Source organism: Mytilus galloprovincialis, chromosome 8, assembly GCF_965363235.1.
Source record: "Mytilus galloprovincialis chromosome 8, xbMytGall1.hap1.1, whole genome shotgun sequence".
NCBI lineage: Eukaryota > Metazoa > Mollusca > Bivalvia > Mytilida > Mytilidae > Mytilus > Mytilus galloprovincialis.
In genome coordinates, this window is record NC_134845.1 from 11,428,680 (window position 1) to 11,452,553 (window position 23,874).

The window sequence follows — 23,874 nt, forward strand, 5'->3', positions numbered from 1 at the left end:
CTATGCATGGTTCCTATAGGACACAAAGGCATGATGATTAATTTATTGTGGAAGGATGAGGTCTTCTCGTTAAATTGTATAGATGGTGTGTGATCAGCCAAACATTTTAAAATATCCAATACCAATAATTGTAAAATCTTTTACAAAATTGATTAATACGTCAATAAAAACCAACATCTTATATAATATTTCAGTCATATTTCGATATACTCCTATGTCAGCTTTTAGACCTGGCTATGGCTGTAATACGACACTTCTAAAAGTCATTGAGGACTGGAAAAAGCGGTCGATCTAAATGTTGCTTTTATGGACCTTTCGAAGGCCTTTGGTTGCCTACCCCATAACTTACTGTTATTACAGTTGAAGGCATATGACTTATCGAATGAGGCAATAAAACTTATTGAAAACTATATGTCGAACAGAAAACAATGTTTAAAAGTTGGTGCATATTTTAGTACCTGGCAAATTATTAACAAAGGTGTATCACAGGGCTCAGTTTGGGTCCTGTGCTTTTTCAATATTGGTTTTTGTATAAACATGAATTGCACAGCTATACAGATGACAAACATTGTTATACTCAGGACAAGATTTAAACGAATTAGTTAAATCTTTGGAAAAGTAAAGTGCAGTTTTCATAGATAAAAAATTATTCGTTCGGTGTATGCTCATTTGTGTTACTACGTTTTTTGATTCAGTAAAGCCATTCCAATTGATATGATATAGTGTGTCTTTTTATGTTGTGATGTTTGCTTCGCATCACGGTGCGGAGCTATAAGTTTCAGTCGAAATACACGCCATCTTGAATAAATTACTTATCACGTAAAGATTCTGATTGGTGGCATTATAATGAGGCTGAGATACAGCAACAGTTATTGGCTTAAATGAGATAAACAATTACAGACTTTTCTCGTCCAGGATAAGACACCAAATACTGGAAAATTAACTAAGTGTATTTAAGTTCCAATCAACTGTCATTAATTAGTTTTATTGTGCATACATTTCACAGATAAATTCAATATTGAAATATCAATTATTAATACGTGTTTAATTGCTTTGTTACTCTGCAATTTGCACGATTTGCTTTGCTAAACAATGTTTACAAACATGTATTATCTGTATTTTATAACTTCTGAAAATAAGGCACACCTCCAGAAAGGCATACCTCAAGAGTCGTGTTTTAATTTATAATTATTTTAATTTTCAACAAGAAATGTTAATTTTCTAAAAGCATGGGTGTATAACGCACACTCTTAAAGTACATCCATTTTATATCAATCAATATCTAAAAATACCACATTTTCCATTCTAGTTTAACAACCACATGCACACATATATAACCTTAAATTAGTGTAGAGCGAAGCAGTCCATAGCTTTTTAGAAAGCTACCACTTGTATACCATTGTTTCAGATAAGGGAGCAGGTTTGGTTTAATCCCGCTGCAATTGTTTAAGTCGGGAATCTAATGTTCAGTAGTTGTCGTTTGTTCATGTGGTTTATAAGTGTTTCTCGTTTGTCGTTTTTATACACATAGGGTTTTCCCGTTTGAATGATACATCTTCCCATATCTATAAATAGAATGGTTATGAAAGCTAATCTGGATATATTTTAGACCATCGCTATTGGCACTTAATCTAATAGTGGGGATATTTTTAAAATCAATTTTGATGGGAATGAAATTGCATGTGACACTGAGGTAAAGCTCATATGAGTGACAATAGATTATCAAGTTTTCAAAGTTTAAAACACATATTTCTGAAATATGTAAAAAAAAAAAAGCATCAAGGCACTTGAAATGAAAATGAACATTGGGAAGGTTAACATTTTTGATGGACGTCAAGTTGGTTACTTATTCGCTATTCCCTATTCGTTACCTAACTTTTTGTCACAACATATAATGTCAAATTTCAACTATTGTCTTGTGGTTTCGCATATTTGTGGAGACGGTAATACTAATAAAAGGAACAACAGTTCAAATACGTGCCTTGAGGTTCATCTATGAAGATGATAGTAGCGACCAGCAGTTTTGAGTAAAACGAAAAGGCAGGATGGGATGAGACACTATGCAAAAAAAGGCAGGATGGGATGAGACACTATGCAAAAAAAGGCAGGATGGGATGAGACACTATGCAAAAAAAAGGCAGGATGACAATTTTTGTAAACAAAATAGTCAGGATAAACTAATAAAAAAGACAGGACCGACTAGAGTTCAGGACAGTCATTCCAACTAAAAACTTGCAGGACAAAAATTTTCAGCCTAGCCCGTCCCCCTTCCATAGAAATCAAATAATAGCTCTCTTACTTTGAAAATAAGACGTCTACAAATGATAGCAATTGATTTTAAAATCTTGCACAAAGAGTCACCGGTTATCTCAATGCTATTATTATTGATTTTTTAAAATGTACCTTACTCTTTAAGAAAGCAACAGACGGTTGAAGTACCGGCACAGGTGAGAACAACACAATTTGGACTTCACTCCTTATTGTATGCTAGAGCTACACTCTGGAATGAGCTGCCTGATGCGATACGTAAGCAGTCGAACCTGAATCAGTTTAAAAGTATGATCAACAACTGGACTATTTTTAATACCTATTCTGTTGCAAAAATATATTTTTATTTCGAACGACACACACGAGATTTACATACCAGGCTGTTGGTACCGTTGCTGGCACCTGATGGTTCTTGGTTTGACCATAGAGGTATTACATCTATGGTTTGACACTATCTGACAATATAGTGTTATGTAACATCAAAACCCAAGTCAAAGTTCGCCTGTTCGTCAAGGGGCATTACCCTTCTTCTCTTGGGACAAAAATTTTTTTTTTCTTAAAGCAATACATATATATATTTCCGAATAAAGATGAGTTATAATACATAAATTAGGGAAAATACCTTAAAGAAGGAGCTAAAAATAATTTTATAAATTTTAGTGTTAATAATGTTATCATCCGCCATTTTGAAAAAAAAAGAAAAAACATCCCTTTTTTCAATCGACGTGGGACGGATTTTGAGAAGAATATTTCGCCAGATATTTGTTAAAATATACCGAGCATAGTTTTTGAGTATTGTTAGTTAAAATACGCAACCACAAAAAAACATCCATGGATGACCATTTTTCAGTATGATCCCTTGATACTCTCAAACGAAATTGTTGGTCATAAGAATACCAATTTTCAACAGGATGATCAGCCGCTGCACCCCTTATTATTGACATATATGAGAAAAGTTCACTTGCTTTTCCAGGACACCTTTCAATAAGGACCTGGGCATAAGCAATAAAACAATCAGTCCAATCCTCAACAGAATTAACCGTATGGTTTTTCTTAACTTTGTTTTGTATAACCAGCATACCATCATTAATGCCAATGGTGTTTTCATTTGTTTGACTGTTGAAATTGTTGTGATGCATAAGGGACAAATCAATATATTCAAAATTCCAATTTTTTTCCTTAAGCTTTTGACTTATCAATAAAACAACCTCATTAAAACCAGGCAACATTAGATGTTCATCAAAAACTTCAATAACCTCACCTAAGGCAGCTAATTCAGGTTCAATCTCTTGAATTCTACATCTGGTTGCAAGGCAACTAGTTGAGGTCCATCAACACTCCGTCTTCTTACTACAGGGGCATCTTCATCAATATCAACTTCGGGACGCCTTCTCTCATTCCTAAATGGTGGTTGAAGTTGTTCTCTGGGAGCCATGCTAAGACGAAGTCTCCAACTGGGTCCTGCCGACGACGCCTGCCTCTATCTCTTGGCATTGTTATAAAATATTATAATTATAAAAAAAAAAGATTAGCTACATACATCAAGTCTTAAAAGTCCATTCATCTTTCAAAATATAAATTCAACTTCTTATTCAATCATTCGATTTAGATAAATGAAATACCACATATAACCCACTACGTTGTCTTAAATAAAAATAATACATTTGAATGCATTAAACAACTGAAGTTGGTAACAAAACACAATTAAAACACGTGCAATGTTCCTTCAAACCAAATATAACGTCGTTATAAACGGTAAGTTAAATTACCAAGCTTATTTAATTATCCGCAAATTAAAAATCTTATAAAAGATGTACGTGTAACAAACTAAACATTAGCGGGCATGTAAATGTTAACACGGCTTACACTACAAACATGTAATTACCTGTTTAAAGAATATCGCTCATACATTACAATCAAAACAAATATAACCTGTATTAAAGCATTTTAAATTTAATGCTATTCAATGATTAATATATGTGTGCACAAATGTAACTATTGAATAATAGTCTAGTCAGTATAAATGCTATCCAAGTAAGCGATACATTGAATTAAGAATCAAACTATTTGCAAGAACAACTTTCAAATAAAATAAAACTATTCTTTTATAAATTACAGAAATAAAATCATTCGGAAAATTCAACTGCAACAACTATATCTATTTCTCACTAAAACATATGTACTTATCTTATGTCTGAATCAGCCCATCCATTTTGTGTTCCTTCAGTTCAAATCACGCAATGAACAAATCACGAAAAGCATGCAATTTTATACCAAATAAAAGCGGGAAAACCGCTTACGAAATTATGTAGGTAAATAAAACACGCTCAAGTCCTTCAAAATTAAAGAAAAGATAACTCTAGTTTAGCAGACGATAATGTTAATTTATTAAATTGATTTAATGCTTAATGATTAAATCTTAGTATATGTAATATAAGAAAAGGTTCCCAGTTATATATTTCCAATATAAAACTTTACTTAATTCCAACTTTATAAAACATGTTACTTCTTTCTCATCTATAATACAATTCTGAAGTGACTAATACATAAAGTTGATCGTCTATAAACAGCTGTTCTTAAATTAGATTAGACATTACTTTATGTCTTAGATTATTTTGATAAACTTTTAAATGTTATTGCAATACTACTGTGCAACTCATTTACCGTATAAAATGTCACATTAATCAAAATGTAAGATCTTTAAACTGATTAAGAACTGACCATCAAATATTTGCTACATGTAAAGGAAAACAGCATGTGTATACCATAATGTGAATTCAATTGTCTGTACAGAATTTGGAGGGGCTAAACATATTCGTTAGTACTCAACCCTCCTATTAACCGTGGACAGTGGTGTAACAGCACTACATAAGAACAAATGATAAAAATCAGTTGCAATCGGCTTAACTCAACAGATCGATACAAAGTAGAAACACATCTAACAAAAACAAAGAGTGGACGTGGCAGGGTACAGATACACACTATAAAAAAAGGACACTTAGTACAGATTTGAGAGAACTAGCAGTTATTGACAGCTAGAACAAAGCAGAAAACAACTTATAACAAAATTATATCTCTGAAGATTAAACTTTCAATCAGTTCACATCTGACATACAATTAGTAACCTTCTTGAAAAAGTTAATTTGAAGGATCGATAAATGTTCGGGCTCCGTAAACAGCATTTTCGTAAACACTAGGATGTGCTTTTCCATTTATAAAGTTAACGAAATTCCTGACCTTAATTTACCAGTAATGCATTCATTGAAATCCAAATTGACATAAAAGACACAGGCATAGCAAACTAGTTGTGATATATAAACACCATAAGATTGCGCCAAAAGCAACACCACCGTCTAAAAAAGTAAAAGTAATGATAAGGGACGATACATAGTCCCTTTTGTTTTAATTTTAGTGTAGATTTCCTCTGATCAAATCGCAAAATCAAAAGCTCAAACACATCAAACGAATGGATAACAACTGTCATATTCCTGACTTGGTAGATATTGCTAGTAGTCCTTTGTTAGTTTGTGTACCATTGTCATCTTGTTTAGTTTCTTTTGTTACCTATTCCCTATTCTGACATCGGACTCGGACTTCTTTTAAATTGAGCCTTTTAACATTGGATAGAGGTAATTGGGGGGGGGGGGCTGAGATTTCACACAACATGTTAAACCGCGCCTGTCCCAAGTCAGGAGCCTCTCGCCTTTGTTAGTCTTGTATGATTTTTAATTTTAGTTCATTTATATATTTCGGAGTTTAGTACGACGTTCATTATCACTGAACTAGTACAAATTTATATTTATTATAATAGGGTCCAGCTGAATCACGCATCAGGATGCAATATTTTTTCACTGTGTTGAAGACCCATTAATGGCCATCGGCTGTTTTTTGCTCTTTTGTTGGGTTGTTGTCTCTTTGACACATTCCCCATGTCTATTATCAATTTTATGTTACCTATTGAACTAGCACGTTAAAAATCTGGCTCAGGGTGTTGGTACATGTGTAATGCAGGAAAAGTTAATTTTCCTTTTCCAACATACAATTTTCCATCATTATACATGGCCATGTCTGTACAGACTTATTTCAATAAACGTAAACATCATAAAACTGGTGAATGATTTAGTAAGGGATGTTGTTACCACAAAATAATTAGGGCATGTACTAAAAGGTGGAGCGGAGTGCAGTGGAGTGGAGTGGTGGAGTGTTGGAGTGCTTGAGTTTTTGAGTGGAGTTATGGAGTGAAAGTATGCAGATAGGAAAAAAGTGTCGTGGAGTTGTGGGTTCAATAGTTTTGAAATTAAACCAATTTATAAGATATTTTTGTATACATATGAAGCTATAAAATCATAGAATAAATGTTTCAACAGCGTCCAACTGCATTCAAGTAAATAATACCAATATAATTCACCTTGGATGTGTCATGGACATTTTCCAAGGCTATATCTCCAAACAATATTCAAAAAATATAGAAATAATGTTAAATGATAGATTTCTATAATTTAGGAGGGGGTCTTTCGGCAATTTTACCTTAGTTTTCAACATTCTGGTGTAAATAATTGTACATGCAAAGCAAAGTTAAAATTATAAATTAATAGAATATACAAAAACAACAGCTTCAACAGAACAGTCTTTTGCGAGAAAAACGACACATGGATTCTGTATGTTTCAACTGAAAAAGGTATCAATTTGCTAATTTGGTAAAAGATCAATGTATTTATGGCATGCCAATATACATGTATCAATCATTTAAGTTATGTCTGCCCCCTCCCTCTCCCCCTGCGTAATACATTGTGTGGGGCATGGAAATACCGGGCTTCCAGTGTCTGTACGGCTGTGTGTCAGTCCAGTCTTGGTAGCGCTCTCACGGGGCAATTCTTGCCAGATTTTTTATTAAACTTATATATACTATAGGTTAATATCTGTAATATTTTGGGCAAGTTCTATAATGTGGACGATCGATTTTTTAAAAGAGTTATGCACTTTGGAAATATAAGATATGTGCAACGCAGGTTACATTGGAACTCTGTTCTTTTATTAAATCAAGAATCAAACCTTTGGCTGTTTGACATAAATTATATAGTTTTATTCAATGATCAATCAATGATTTTTTTCTACATTTCAATATCATACCTGTCCAATCAAATTTTGATCTTTACATCAGATTCATGGGAAAATCTTTTAAACTTTTAGGTCACATCCAAGAATAAGAACTAAACTGACAATTTGTTGACAGACATTGAATATACGTTGAAATTCAAAGATGTGTTAATCCATAACGAAATAAAGCAAAGGTTATCAGATGAGCAATAGCTTTTACTAGAATCGCTAGTAACTCAACAGGACAATAGATAAAATCTTCATTTTACAATAAAATTTGTTGAAAATGATTTCTGTATATATACATATACATATATCTAAATCTAAATGTATATACAAAATTTAAAAAACTCTTCAATATGTATACATGTATATATTATGTATGCTTTTCAGTCTTGTTTTCATAATATGCAGCACATATAATGTGTGGTTTGTTTTGATTTAACATCTGTTTATTTTATCAAACAAATCAAAAACAACAACATTTCTCAACTATTAAAGTCGTTTAGTTTCTGAGGTTATAGTAATGACAGTTTTATGGGTTCTATGGACAGACGATGGCGGCAAGATACACTTTCACTACCTAATTTTAATTGGAGGAAACACACTGTTTTAAATGGTACAGTCATTAAATTTTCATGTAAGATTAAATCAAAGTGAAAATGTTGATTGGAAATTTAATTTTATAATAATATCGTAGTCCATTGTTAACAAAAATATTTATAAGTATTCCTATTAGAAATACACTACAATTCAGGACAGTAAAGAAAATTACACGATGGATAACATAATCCCACCTCCAACTAAGTTGTCACAAAATGCTACCCAACTTCAATAAAGGGCTGCGCTTTAGTGCATGATACGCCCGTTGTTTGAAAGACGACGGGCGTATAAAAATGGCAAAAAAGACTACAATGACAATGAGAAGCAGCAAGAAGATAACAGGGAAGGTGAAGATGGTGAAAGTGACTCTACTGAAAGTTATGATATAAGTGAGGAAGTAGGTGATGAAAGTAAGGATTTCATTGATGATGAAGATAAAGATTTCATTGATGATGGAGATGAGGATTTCATTGATGATGAGGATGAGGATTTCATTGATGATGAGGAGGCCTCTTCTGAGAATGAAAATGAGGATTTTTCTGATGATGAGGACAGTGATTACAGTGAAGAAGACACTGATGATTAAACCTAGTTCAGCTTTTCAATATTTAGCATAAAAAACAAATATCATTAACATTGGCATATAACATAGAAGTCTTCAATGCAATATAAGGAAAGTGATATATGATTATGGGTTTTAGTAATTCTATTGCTGATTTCCAAATTTTATAGTAGTTTGAAAGAAGGTAATTTTCTTGGGGTATATTGCTCATAGTTAGATTCTGTTGAACACAGTAAGGAATCCATACTAAATTATACAAAGAGTTGTTAAAATGGTGCTTAATATGGTGGATAATGATTATTACCTTTTTATTGTTTAGAATATTCACAAGATGATCATATTGATAAATGTTAAGGAGACTTGATTTCCTTATTTTTTTCATAAAATGACACCCTTTAACATTTAAGGAATATTGAGTCACATGTTAGGATTTTCATGTTGTCACTTGTTCACTTATTATGTGCTATTGTAGACTTGTTATGTTTTATAACATTTTTTATTGCGCTCAACCCTTCCACCGAAACCGAACTCTATAAAAAAAAAAAAAGCTGCAATGCTAAGGTATCATTTGTGATTTCAATTGCAACCATTTTAACAAGAGTAAAACATAATATATGCAAAAACAGTATTTGATTTTTATCCATAGCTTAGATAGTAAAAATGTTATCATAAAATGATATATGCCTCAGGGAACAGTTATTATCTCAGGGACTGCTAATGTACTTTCATCCTTGCAACCATTCAATAATAGTACAAACGTATGACATTCATGGAACCTACTTTTTATAAGAAATTTAATGTTTTAAATTGAACTAAAGATTTTACAAATTTTATGTTTTCATCAGATTTTATTAAGTATTATTTGTTACATCAATAGATATAAACAATTCACCAAAGTTTCATGGACATTTTGAGTTATTGTCCGAAGTGTTAAAGCCCCCTAAATCCAAAACTTAAAATCTGAAATTTATAAAAATTGAAAGGGAGCTTACATCAATAGATATAAACAATTCACCAAAGTTTCATGGACATTGGTGAAAGCCTTTTTGAGTTATTGTCCGAAGTGTTGAAAATCCCCCCTTTTTTATGATTAAAGCCCCATAAATCCAAAACTTAAAATCTGAAATTTTGAAAAAAAAAAACGAAAGGGAGCTTACGTCAATAGATATAAACAATTCACCAAAGTTTCATGGACATTGGTGAAAGACTTTTTGAGTTATTGTCCGAAGTGTTGAAAATCCCCCCTTTTTTATGAATAAAGCCCCATAAATCCAAAACTTAAAATCTGAAATTAAAAAAAACACGAAAGGGAGCTTACGTCAATAGATATAAACAATTCACTTAAGTTTCATGGAAATTGGTGAAAGTGTTTTTGAGTTATTGTCCAAAGTGTGGACGACAGACGGACGGACAACGGTATACCATAATACGTCCCGTCTTAAAGACGGGCGTATAAAAAAAATCAAATATGACAAATGAAATAATATAAAATCATTGTGTGCTGCAATTTAAAAAATATATCACAAAAACCAATTATAAATTATTTAGATAGATATTGAGTTTTTGATATGTTAAGTATTTCACTCCATGACTCCACTCCAACACTCAAGCACTCCACTCCACTCCACCTTTTAGCACATGCCAATAATTAGAAGGGAACAGTGTTAGAGAATTTTTAGTAACTCTTTGATATTTAAATCTTGCTTGTCGATTTTTCAAATGTTTAAAATGCTAAATAAACTTTTAGATTTTCGGCACGTATTTCTCTTCTACTACAGAACAGAATCTTTTAGTATATGGACAGCAGCTCAACAGTGATGAAATGTAGGTGTGTATAAGTTTATATGGGGATATATTTTACACTACTAGTATACTCGTCTGCCTTTCTTTCGATTCTTTGGATTATGGGTCGGGTTATGTTAACTACGACAAAACGTGACATGAAGTTCGTTATCTCTTTGCTTATTTTTTAAAACTTTTTTTTTCTTTATAAATAGTTGGCTCAATGGCAATCATGTCAAGGTAATAAGAGAGTAATTGCGACCCCAAACCTGTATGCTAAATAGATGGTGAGGGAATGCCCTATGCTGCATATAGGAAACTAATATTATAGTTACAAAGTGTGCTAGTGACCTAATACGGTATGTCAGTAAATTCCATATGGAGTTGAGAGCGAAGCTCGAATCCGCATATGGAATTTACTGACCCCATATATGCCGTATTACGTCACTAGCACACTATGTAACGAATTTATCTTACCGACTTAACGTGTGAAATTTAGACTAGTGACCTATCAAAATGAGAACGTCTTCAATTCTGTTAGCATTAAGAAACTACTACCATTGATCCTACAAAAACAGATGCCAACAATAACAATTTGTTAGGTTTAAATGTGTTTTATGAATTTATTTCAATCTTAATCATCAATTTTTTCGTCTGTTGAAATCTTGAAGATTTTTTCTCGGTACCGTTTTGTGTTTACAAAGGGACGTAACACCACGTTTAAGCGTGTATGAAATAAGCCCCGCCTCCCTTCTAACCTACTATGGAATATAAAGGGACGTAACACCACTACTAACCGTGTATGAAATAACCCCCGCCTCCCTACAAACCTAATATGAAATATACACGGTCTCCACGCGGACGCTTTTAATCAATCATATTTCACATATAATAACAATATAAATTTGATAAATATTATGATACAAATGTTCATGTGTGTATCATGAGTGACATTCGTTTGTTTATAAACAAGCTATCCATGTGATATGTGACGTGTTATTTGGATATATGAATGCATGAATGAATGGTAGTTCTTTTATAAATTTCAAAATTTTGAACAATTTTCTTGACAAACCTTCTATAGGTAAAACTGTATCTGCTTAACAATTTTCTACATATGAAAATGTTTATACCAAGTCAAAAATATTACAGTTGTCATCCAATCATTTGATGTGTTTAAGCTTTTGATTTTGCAATTTGATTAATATGGATTTCATATCTAAATTTCATCGGAGGTCGATATTTTTGTTATTTTAACAAAGTTACGTAACTAATTAGCAAATTAAGGAATTATGATATTAAATTTGTATCCATATGCATTTAAAACTTTTCCATTGACAGGTATTAATTTGAAGTTTACTATTTGAACTACCAGTAAATGAAAAATTACAATGCTTGTGATATTCAAAAATCGATACGATATTTCTGCGGTAACTAGAGCATGACGTCGACACAGAATTGTTGATTGAATATGGATTATAGGAACAACAGAATTTGGACGCGATTTCTGTAAAATTTATCAAATTAAAACAATTATACATGTAAAGAAATAAACTTTAAGTATACTGGTCTAAACATGCATAATCAATGGAAAGATAAACTCATACATCAGTAAATTGTAAAACGATTCCAATTATGATTATCTTTATATATAATTACAGTAAGTAGCAAATTGTTGTGCAGCTGTGGCGATACCCAATACATATTTCTCAGAACGGTCTACGCAGTACCTTATAATTAGCTAAGGAACCGTAGGTTCTAATGATATTTTTGTCCATATATATGTGGTTCGCAAATAATCAAAATAAAATATCACAAGGACCTAAGAGATACGGTTCTGCAGCTACCTTATAACATAATAAGTCAATGGTTTAAAGAAGAAACCATATACCAAAATCGTTTGTTGTAAATCGTTCAAATCGAGATAGAAAAAACTAGATATATGAAGTCGAAAGCGTGGTTTATTTATAAGTTTTCAAACAGGTAGTATATGTTTCCCAAACCTATAGCCATATTATCTTTTAATACCAGAAAAAGTCGTTTGTGTTCTTTTCCAAATTATGAAATGTATACTCAGTTTGGTATGCATGCTAAAAAGAATAACGTACAAAAAAAGTAAAGTAACAAAGATACCAAAGTTCGAGGAAAATTCAAAACTGGAAGTTCTTAATCAAATGCCAAAATAAAAAGCAAAAACACATCAAACGAATGGATAACTATGTCGTAATCCTGATTTGGTTATGACATTTTCTGATGTAGAAAATTGTAAAGTGAACAGTGGGAATTGATTCGTTTTGGAGTTTATATAATCCCTCCAGTTTGTCTAGATAAAGAACAGAAATGTTTTATTCACTTGATTAATAAGAATAGAAACTTGAATTTAAATTAGAACCCAAAAGAAATATTATCAGTAAACAATAAATAGCCTAAACACATGGGTAATCGATATAAGAAGTGTGTGTGTGTGTGTGTGTGCGTGTGTGTGTAGATTGGTAACGTGAGGATAATGGATAGGAAATGTCATAAATTAAGGACTCATGTTTGTATGCCTTACGATAGTTCTACGATATATTTTATTATTGTAAGTTTGTCAAAACCTTTAGGAACTTTAGTCCTCAATGCTCTTCAACTTGTTTATTACTCTTTTTGGCCTTTATACCTTTTTTTAGATTCGAGCGTTACTGGCGAGTCTTTCGTAGACGAAACGCTTGTCTGGCGTAAATACAAATTTTGATCATGGTATCTGTGATGAGTTTATTTGTAAACAAATAAGGCCACCGCTTATATATACTTTACTTTAAGGAGAAGGGCAAATACATTTGGTGAAAATAGCTTGTTAAGGAACTTTGAATTTTTGATTGAGTTAAGCCTGCGAATTGATATTTTGTCGTGTGTTTTTCTATCTTGTGATGTTATGCTATTGTTTCAGAAAAAGGGAGAAGGTTTGGTACCATTACAACGTTTAATCCCGCTGCAAATGTTTGCACCTGTCCTAAGTCAGGAATCTGATGTACAGTAGTTGTCGGTCATTTATGTAATTTTTTATATAGATTAGACCGTTGGTTTTCCCGTTTGAATGGTTTTACACTAGTAATTTTGAAGCCCTTTATAGCTTGTTGTTCGGTGTGAGCCAAGGCTCCGTGTTGAAGGCCGTACATTGACCTATATTATTTTACTATATAAATTGTTATTTGGATGGAGAGTTGTCTCATTGGCACTCACACCACATCTTCCTATATCTATGGAACAAATAGGCTTACAAACTTTAACAAAGTAGTTGAAGTTCAGTTTTGTATTTTTGTATTTTTTAATTTCCGATTTGTTTTTGGTTAGTTATGGTATGACATTTTCGTTGTCGTCGTCTTCATCTACGTTCTCTAAATAAATCTAATTTCCAGATAGTAACTTTAATATAAGTGTGTAATTTCATAGCAAAAAAAGATTGTTTGGATCGATTTTGTTTCTTTTTGTTCTAACCTTCATGAATTATTGTCCAAATTGTTTTTTTCTTGTTTTGGGACAATAACTTGTGTGTTAGTGTATGGATCGCTATGAACTTGTACCACAATGTTCTATACAATAAAAGGATGGCTGAGATTGATTTTGGGGGTTATGGCCCTCATTCCATTTTTGAAAAGTAGCCATATGTTGCATGTTGTGTCTATATTTGCCAAACCTGTTCAGGGTTCGACCTCTGTGGTCGTTTCAAGCTTCGCCTTTTACAAAAAATGTTTTATTTAAAGAGAGTTCAAAGATAGTTTTCAAATAATGATGTACTACAAATGTATCTGAGACATGTCTTCAATCGGTCTCAATATTCTATTTTATTCCTAAAATATGTCCATGGACAAATCATAGAACTATTTCCATAAACAAGTACCAGGGAAACAGACAATGTCATTAAGGGAAGACTGTTTACAATCGTAATTATTAGACCATGTCCACGTCTTCTTTGAATTTAGTACTTAGTTTACCTGGTTTTGATAAAACTACATGATAATGAAAATGATATTTATCTTTATATTTCGCAGTATTGTATAGAGTAGATAGTTATCAAAAGTATTAGGATTATAATTTTATACGCCAGAACAACTTTAGCCACGATGTATTAATGTACAAATGAATAAAAATATTCAATACTGTAAAACTATGTGAATTCCCACATTCCAACAATTCACAGAGAACATTAGTACAATCGGGAAAATAATTTCGCTCTAAAATCGAGTTGACTATCGCAGAGTTGTCCGACGATACTGAAGTAAAAAGAAGTTAGATTTACATTTTTGAAAAATAAAGTAGCTTTTAAAATCAGTACATTATTTGAAAAAAAAATCTGTTTATCAAAGAAAGTACCCAAAGCATTCATTTAGGAATGAATTCAACTTCATGTCAAATACAAGCAATACGCACGATTTCCAATCATTGAGTATTTCTTTTGTTCATATGTTATGCATTTTAAATTTAGATATTATATTTGATAAACAAGGGGGTGTAATCGTTTGTTTCTTTTTCATTTATAAGTAAATGTATGATCATAGATGCCTTTTAAAACAATTAAAAAATAATTACTAAATTATAAGACATTTCTTTGGAACAATAACATATTCTTATAATAGTTATCAAAGGTACCAGGATTATAATTTAGTACGCCAGACGCGCGTTTCGTCTACATAAGACTTATCAGTGACGCTCATATAAAATGTACTACATGTATAGAAAATCTTGAAAAAAATAGCAATTCATCAAATGACGCATTCCTGCTCAGAATTTTATGTAAATGTGTCTGCCATTTTTTTTTTGTCTGTTCGCTATATCATCCACAAGTCTTTTAAGGCAATCTGATTGAAATGTAAATCTTGTTCCAAAGCTCGGACACAAGATTTGTATTTGCTAAGTGAGGACAGAGGATCTGTATTCCAATCAGAATGGATTTCAAACCTGTCACTACAACCAACGACCGCCGCATTCATTGGTTGAATAAAACGTAAATAAAGATTGAAAAGTTAAACGTTATAACAGTTGTGACAATAAGATCATTGTTTTGTTACATAGGAGAGACTATTGTGAAGTTTTCAATATTCATTTGCTTTAACCCATAAACACGTTCCTATATCCTTAAATGACCAGTGCAGCACGAACTGTTACTGAATACCCTACCGATGCATCGTTAGAGTCTCGTATTAAACCTTTTCAACAATTGTCTACACCTACAGTTGAGCACGACTACGACAGGTAAGTAGTGAGGGGTCGTCTCAAAAATAAAAATTGAAAATAATACTATTGATCACTATTGAACTTATTGCTTGAAATTTATTTGATTGGCAATGATACAACTTTCTACCAAAGTTCAAATGACATGGATTTTTGTTTCAATTCAGAATAAAGAAGAGGATTAATTTAACGGAGAAAAAAAGAAGAGAACCCCCCCCCCCACCCCCCCAAAAAACACAGAAAAAAACACGATCTATGCATGCGATGATCGACTAAAAAAGAATCATATATGATTGATTGATTGTTGGTTGCTTAACGTCCAGTGGCAAATATTTCATGCATATTCAGGACGAGAACAAGTTCACAATAAATACAATAGGTAGGTTGATACGATAGAGGCCATCTGGGATGATGGTCGGGGAAATTTGGACTGCCACTGGAAAATGAGGGTATCTTGGATAGGGACAGAAATTTTGCCTTGCAACAGGCCACCTACGGACCCCTCAAAAGAGTTGTTGCAAGGGTTCTTAACGTGCAAAGAGCGTGGCACTCTCTTTACACGAGGCATCGGATTTAACGTCCCCCTTCTGACCGGACGTGACTGCGAACTTGACACATATATGAAGATGAAGCATAATGTTAAAATATCCAATCATTAACTAAAATTTCTACTGTGTGAAGACCGTATAAATTAACAACATTTTCAGGACTTTGTTCAGGCGCACAAAACATGCGACAGGGTTTTACTAGTATAGAAAAGATTATAAAACCGGCAAAGCTTTGTCAAGGAAAAGATAAACAGAGAAACAATTTCTGACCCGTTGACAAAAAAATAAAATATAGCAATGACAGTGTAACATATAAAACCAACGAGACTTGATCAACACGGACCCCATTAAACTACAGAATGCATTGCTATGTGATATCCGCTTCTTGTAAGAAACCCTGAGATCATTTTCGAAAATTGTGAAATTGCTCTACGATAAACATGATAAAGGGAACACGGGCAATAATATGGGCCAATCAGTTCGTGAGGACGCCCATATAATTAAATGAGGGATTACTTAAGTCTTTGGGATCCCAACCCCTGCTTATCACTGTCCAAAAAGAATTTGCAATTACAAAGCTCTATAGTAAGTAGCGTGTTGAATAAATTCAATAGGCAGGTATGCGTATGTACTGCTTAAATGTTGATACATTGGAACGAGAAGTCAATTAAATCCCCCCTATTCATGAAAGAAATACATCAACTTTAAGTAGGTATCTTGAAGCGGCGTAGTCTTTCGTTGATAAAAATGGCGATGTGATATTTTCCTTTCACTTTTGAAATCAATATGTTTTCACCTCTCCCGAAATTCAATATGTACATCGGGTAAGGATAAGCTCGTTTGTAAAACAAAAACTCGACCGTGTTTACAAGTGAGTAACAGACGGACAGACAGTCCATTAATTATGCTTCATAAATTCTCAGATATTTTACAGAATTTTACAGATACACATTTATCGTTTATTGACATGCGGCATAACCATAAAATGAAGAGAAAGCTGATCATGCAGGATACGGAATGATTGCAGTAATTTTTAAATCTATTCTACGTGAAATGTCATGTAATATCAATATTATATGATAGAAAATTAAATTTATTTACTTTTTTTATATATCTTCTGTAGATATATATAACCGCCAAATCGAATTTATATACGTAATGATAATCAGACGTTTTTGTATTACAAACGACCCCTTCATTTTACCTGTAAACTGTAGGTGTCATTAGTCGGTGTCGATAGTTGTTGAAAAGGTCTAATACTCAGCCTTCGAGTACCCGAATATAATTCTTTCTTTTTTTTTTTTTGCCTATTTTAAGGAATTGTGCTGTCTGTTGATTCATTAGAGTAACACTATTTATTGTTATTCCGCTTCGTATCTTTCATGTTAATATGTTTCAAGTAAATGGATTAGATAAAAACGCATTTTATTCAACAAATATACATGCATAATCTTGTTATAAATAATATCTAATGTTTCGCTTGTCGATTGTGTACAGCCTGAGTGTACAGCAGTGGACACTTGTACGATTCCCATTGTATCTACAGTGATCACAGACCTGAGATCACATGAGTAAACAAATGGTAAAGTTCAATAATTGACTGTTTTAATGCAGTAGATATTCTTCATTGTATTTGGTAAGATGTCTTAATTACTATGTATAGAAATGAATTACGTTTCTCTAAATAATTAAATGTATCATTACTGACGATTTTAACACGTTAGTGTTAACAATATTATCGCAAACTCGCATAACAAGCTGCAAGAGAAATGTTATGAAAATAGGTCATTCACGTACTACAATTTAAGTTCAATTTAATAAAGAGCTACGGAAACTATGATTTCGGTTTGAATTGGACATATGATAGTTACTTTATATATCTTGATAACAACACATATTCGGTATAAATAAATAGTATGATAGCATAATTCATGTGTGGAACATAAGTGAAATACTTTTGTTTACAAACAAACTACCCACGTGACATGGCCACATTGCCTACGACAGTAACGTTACTAATTAGTAAATAAATTAAAAAAAATTTAGCTATATTATACATATTTTATATTTTCATGTTAAATTTTTCCATCGACTTGTATTTGTTTTGGAGTTTACTATTTAAACATGTTAAATGGAAAATTACAAGTCATGTGATGTTTATAAATCGATACTACTTTATTTATGTCTGTGCTTACTAGAGCATGACGTCTACACTGAATTGTTGATTTATGCACGATAAAGTGGTGATGACATTTAAGAGATGTACATGTATCAAATTGTAAAATATAGAACTAAGTACAATTTACAAATTAATAAGCCATATGTGCATTTTTGATTATACAGCGGTGATTGCAGTGGAAATGAGAACTTATTCCCCAGTAGAAATAAGAACTTATTACCCAGTAGAAATGAGAACTTATTCCCCAGTAGAAATGAGAACTTATTCCCCAGTAGAAATGTATTATAAAGTGGAAATGAGAACTTATTCCCCAGTAGAAATGTATTATAAAGTGGAAATGAGAACTTATTCCCCAGTAGAAATGTATTATGAAGTGGAAATGAGAACTTATTCCCCAGTAGAAATGTATTGTAAAGTGTAAAAAGATTCCAATTCTTAATATCTTAAAACATAATTCCAGTAAATAGTTGTGCTGCACTGCTGTACTGATGGCAGATGCCTTTTTTTTTTTAATTCAAAGTGTTTTTCGTCTCCTGTTTAGATAAGACACCATGTGCCAAAAGACTTCGAATGAAAATAGAATTAAGAAAACAACCAGATACATGTACAAAGTTTGGATTCACATGGCGGGTTATGCATGCTTAGCTAAAACATCTAATGGGTCTTGCTGAAATTCGGAGTTCATGTGATTCCCCCATGTTTTCTATATGTTACCGTGATTTGTATCTTCTGAATTTACTAGATTTCAACATCGGTAATTTACTGTTGCCTCTAATTAAGAAATAATTCATGGGGGCTTGAATATATCGTGATTTTACCACGGGTTGGCCCTTTATGACAAATATTTTACCCCTGAGCGATAGCGAGGGGTAAAATATCGGCATAAAGGGACAACCCGTGGTAAAATCTAGATATATTCAAGCCCCCATGAATTATTTCGATTCTGATAGGACACATACGGCAATTCTTTTGGATCGAAGCACTCTAGGTGTAGGCAAATATTTGCCGTTCCCATAAAAAAACGCACTAATTAACTAGCGTAAAAGAACGGAGCAAACTGCATTAGTGACATGCTTAAACTATTTAAAATAATGTATTTAGACAGTTTGGATGAATTTGAATGATAATTTATTTATATGTCTTATATGATGTACAATAAAGGGCTTTTGCCACATTTTAGCATCATTTGTGTATGTTTCCTTGTGATGATTTTCGGATTCACAAGCGTGTATTTTCCCGTAAAATGCTTACATTCTAACGTCATTGTTCTATGACGTCGGGTATCTCATTCATAAAAAAGCATATGACGTGGGAATACAATCGGAACAGCACTGGCAATATATTCATATTTTACCACGGGTGTGTACTCAAAGCGTTTGAAGGACGTCATGTTAGAATTTGATTTAGATATCACAACTCAATCAATATAGATAAATGTGATGGGTATACGGGAATAACAGGTATAGAAATAAACGCAAACAATCTTACGAGGAAGTAACTTATACCAACAAGGTTTGTATTTGTCATGATCGACACCACGGCTTCCACTGATGGATCGGATAACGCGTACTTTTACGGAACAGAAGTTTTCATCCCTCGCGCTTTTTTGTGGCATTTGTATTGTACAACCTAAGGACCCTCTTAATTGTTCGAAGTTTTTGTTTTGTTTGATTTTCTCTTGTAATCGTTCCTTCATCAATTATAAATTGTTCGTTACACAGTGTGCAATGCTTCGTATACGGGAATTTATCGGGTCAATACAATTTATATCGGTTAAGACGAAGCAAAACCTGATAAAAAAAATTTTATTGACCCGATATATTCCGTATAAGGGCCATTTCACACTGTGTAACGAATTTATTATGATTGTGTTATCACACCACTTATGTGTTGTTTAAAAAATATTATTAAAATAGAATTTAAATTATTAACTATTATTAAGGACAATATCAACCAAATGAAAAATGAAAAATATTAGGACTTCTTTTATATAAAGTCAATAGTAAAAGGGAGATAATTCGAATTGACTTCATAAAAAATTGCACTGAAATATATAAGAACAATATTAGCCAATCATATTGCAAGAAATTACTCGAAATCAGGATAAATCCATTTCCAGTCTTCGGAGTTTAAACATTCGAAATAGAAAAGATCAGTTTATAAATTGCATACGTCCAAAGCAATAAAAATCATTTGGTTGAACTTCCCCAACCTGTATATATTTGAACACTTTCTATATCTCGTCTTTCTGATCACATGGGAAGTATTGTCAGTATTCAATTGAGGTATGAAAAAAACTGAAAGATTCAAAACAAAAGATAACAAACAGTTGCGCCATGATACGACCATCGCTTTTTCAAAGAATAAATTAAATTTCAATAATTTCTTAATATCATACATGTCATATCAGAAATAAATATAAAAAAAAACTAAAAGAAGGGTATTATAATACCTATAAACCAGTCACCAAAATGTCAGGATATCTGGTGAAAGCGCTTTAAGGATATTGTCCGAAAACTGAAAAATTCCCCCTTTTTATGAATTAAATCCTATAACTTGGAAACGTAAAATCAAAAAATTAAAAGATATCGAAAAGGACCTCCTGTCAACAGACGGACGGTCAACAGTATCATGACAAACATACGTCCATAAACGTGCGTATAAAAAGTAAAACAATATTATTTTCCATTCAAGAAGAGGAATTAAACAAACTGTTTTTTATTACTAATTTCAGATCCACTGGATAAAGTTAGATGGTAGAATTATTTCTACTACCAATATTTACTCTGCATATACTGCACCAGCTGGTAGCCTCAACGACTTCGACAGAGGTAAACAGTACACTGATCGTTAATAGTGTAGGTTCCTCTGGATGTGTCAAGGGCAAACAATACTACGACTTCGATCAAGAAAAATGTCGAAGATGTCCACGTTGTAGAAAGGCTACCAATCATTTGCAGTTTGTAAGTTGTAAACTTAGTTGTGAAAGGGTAAAAAGTAAAAATGCTTTAACAAATAAAAAATAAGTTTATAAAAATAAAGAGCTACTAAGATTTACCTGTATTAAAAACAAATCTTACGGTGCCTTTTTCATTTTAAAGCTTTACACATATATAAAATACAACAATACAAAGTACTATGTATATCAGGTTAAAAATAATATTTCTACCTTTTCAATCATACAAATTATAAATCATAATAAAGTTTCTCTGAATTGAGTAAAACTCTACATCAATATTTAACACAATAAGTTATACGAATTTTAATCGACCTCTATTCAAGCTTTCTTTAACACTTTTAGAATATCAGAATCAGTCCCGAATTCGGTGCATTAGATTGTTATCCTTGTTACTGCAAGCTGGGTGTGAAGTTCAATAACGGATATTCTGGCAGATGTAGTGAATGTCCCATCTGTAATACACATGGCCATATAAATAAAAGCAAGGTTAGTAGCAACAAAATTGATCATTTATACATGAGTTAAATGTAATATATTTCTAATACTTTTAAAATAGACGGAGAAATTAATTATGAGTACATATTTTGCAGAAATGTATACACAAACAATTAATGAATTAACATTTAATTACAACATATGCAAGTTGTTTAACTTTGAACTGACTTTAATGCAAACGTGTACTAAATTCGTGATAACAAAATAATATTATTACAGGAAATACCAACCGATGAATTTCATGGAGCATTTGATTGTTATCCATGTATATGTGATCCTGGATACTTTGGTAATGCCTTGACACATCACCAGTGTACAGAGTGTCTTGACTGTCACGGACAAAATAAACAGTTCAAAACTAATTGTACACAGACCACAGATTCAGAATGTGGTGACTGTCTGATAGGGTACGGTTGTTTTCTTAACTTAAATCCTCTGTTTTTCATTTAACTTCAGATTATGAATTGAATCAGTATATTCTTATTCATAGTTTAAGCCCTAATGCTTTCAACTGCATTCATTGCTGGTTTAACCTCTCATTTTGTCTTTACTTTTCTATTTAGCATGTAAAAGTATGATTTGATATCTTTATCGGTTTTTACCGTTTTTTTCTTGAAACCATTTAATACTAATAATTTTTCAATAGTATGGTAATGTATATGTATTTTTCTCACTTCAGGTACACAAAATCATGGATGGAACATGCTGCATGTGGTAAGAGATTTATTGATAAAAATAAAATTTAAGTTAAATTTTGTTTATGTAATGATATTTAGATTCAATGCATTAAATTCAACTTTTATGTATTTAGCAATTACATGTAGGTAGATTTCTAAGGCAATCATGAGAAAGAATAGAGAATGGAAACGGGTAATGTGTCAAATGGATAATAACCTGACTAATAAGCAGAAATAGCTGAAAGGCCACAATAGTTGTTCAATGAATGATGAAAATTCCGCATCTGGAAACGAGCTTCACCTGGGCCCTAAACAATAATATAAACTAGTTAAGCAAAATGAACGACACACTAAATTCTAAAATTTACTTACAAAAGAGGGACGAAAGATACCAGAGGGACAGTAAAACTCATAGTTTGAAAATAAACTGACAACGCTATGGCTAAAAATAAAAAGACACACAAACAAATAATGGTACAGAAGACAAAACATGGAAATCTAAAAAAAAATAAGCCACACGAACCCCACCAAAAACTGGAGGTGGTCTCAGGTGAATTTCATTTGGAGATGACAATCATTGTTAAAAAGCAAAACACAAAATTTTAAAGAACACTTTTTGTCATATGGAATGCCTAACATATTTCTGACTAGTTTATGGCCATTGCTTGCATTAAATACATGCTATTTTATATTCTAGTGAAAATTGAAACAACGATAGTCACCCCAAAACTCAGTTCAACTCCAGAAACAAGAAATCTGCCGGCAAAAGAAGATAATGGACATGCTAAGAAATCTCAAACCATACTAGTTGTCATATTGATGATTTCAACTTTCTCTGCATTTGGTGTTATCTTCTTGGTGTACTATGTCATCAAACATTCATCATGTTGTAGTAAAGCCTATTATAACGTAACAGCCTCAACCTCTGCTGCCACGCTCACCTCTAGGTCATCCATGAACAAGAATGATAATTCACCAGGACAAATGAGTAGTGGGTCCTCAAACTCTGCTGGTAATGTGTTACGTAAGTTTTTGAATTCAGTCGACATATCGCAAATTATAACTGTTGTATAAGGGACACGGGTTGAATGTCTACTTAAGAAATATAGAATAATAGTCTAAAGATGATTTTGCTTGCATCTATCTTAGAACGTTAGATAATGTACAATTACAACAATACGCAAGTGAGATAGCAAGAGTCCCCTTATAAATTATACATGATGTGAATATACTACATGTACTACCAAAAAATATATTTTGATATACTTTAATAACTAAGCCTTGTATCTTTTATCTTAACATTTCAAAATTTAACATATAGTCTAATATTAAGGAAAGTAAATTATTGTTGTTACAATTGTATTTTAATACAGTTTCAGAAAGAACAGACTTCGAGCAGAGTGAGGACCCACACCTTGAATGTGACGGTAAGTGACAAATATGTAACAAATATGCTGTAATGCAGAACAAGGTGAAAATGTGCTATCATGCAC

General features: G+C 32.4%; 1 protein-coding gene across 2 annotated transcripts in view; it reads left to right on the plus strand.

The window, feature by feature from the left end:
* The window catches only part of LOC143085075 (uncharacterized), a 76,826-nt gene that overhangs the window by 51,847 nt on the left and 1,105 nt on the right, over positions 1 to 23,874 (plus strand). Inside the window, exons 1-7 of one of the 2 annotated variants that reach the window (XM_076261248.1) lie at positions 17,628 to 17,707; positions 20,985 to 21,213; positions 21,552 to 21,695; positions 21,924 to 22,111; positions 22,384 to 22,418; positions 23,079 to 23,405; positions 23,755 to 23,808. In XM_076261248.1, coding sequence (XP_076117363.1) covers positions 21,004 to 21,213; positions 21,552 to 21,695; positions 21,924 to 22,111; positions 22,384 to 22,418; positions 23,079 to 23,405; positions 23,755 to 23,808 — 958 coding nt within the window. In that variant the 5' untranslated portion in view covers positions 17,628 to 17,707; positions 20,985 to 21,003. Of the gene's footprint in view, positions 1 to 17,627; positions 17,708 to 20,984; positions 21,214 to 21,551; positions 21,696 to 21,923; positions 22,112 to 22,383; positions 22,419 to 23,078; positions 23,406 to 23,754; positions 23,809 to 23,874 lie in introns of those variants that run through there. The other variant, XM_076261247.1, reaches the window with a different exon arrangement.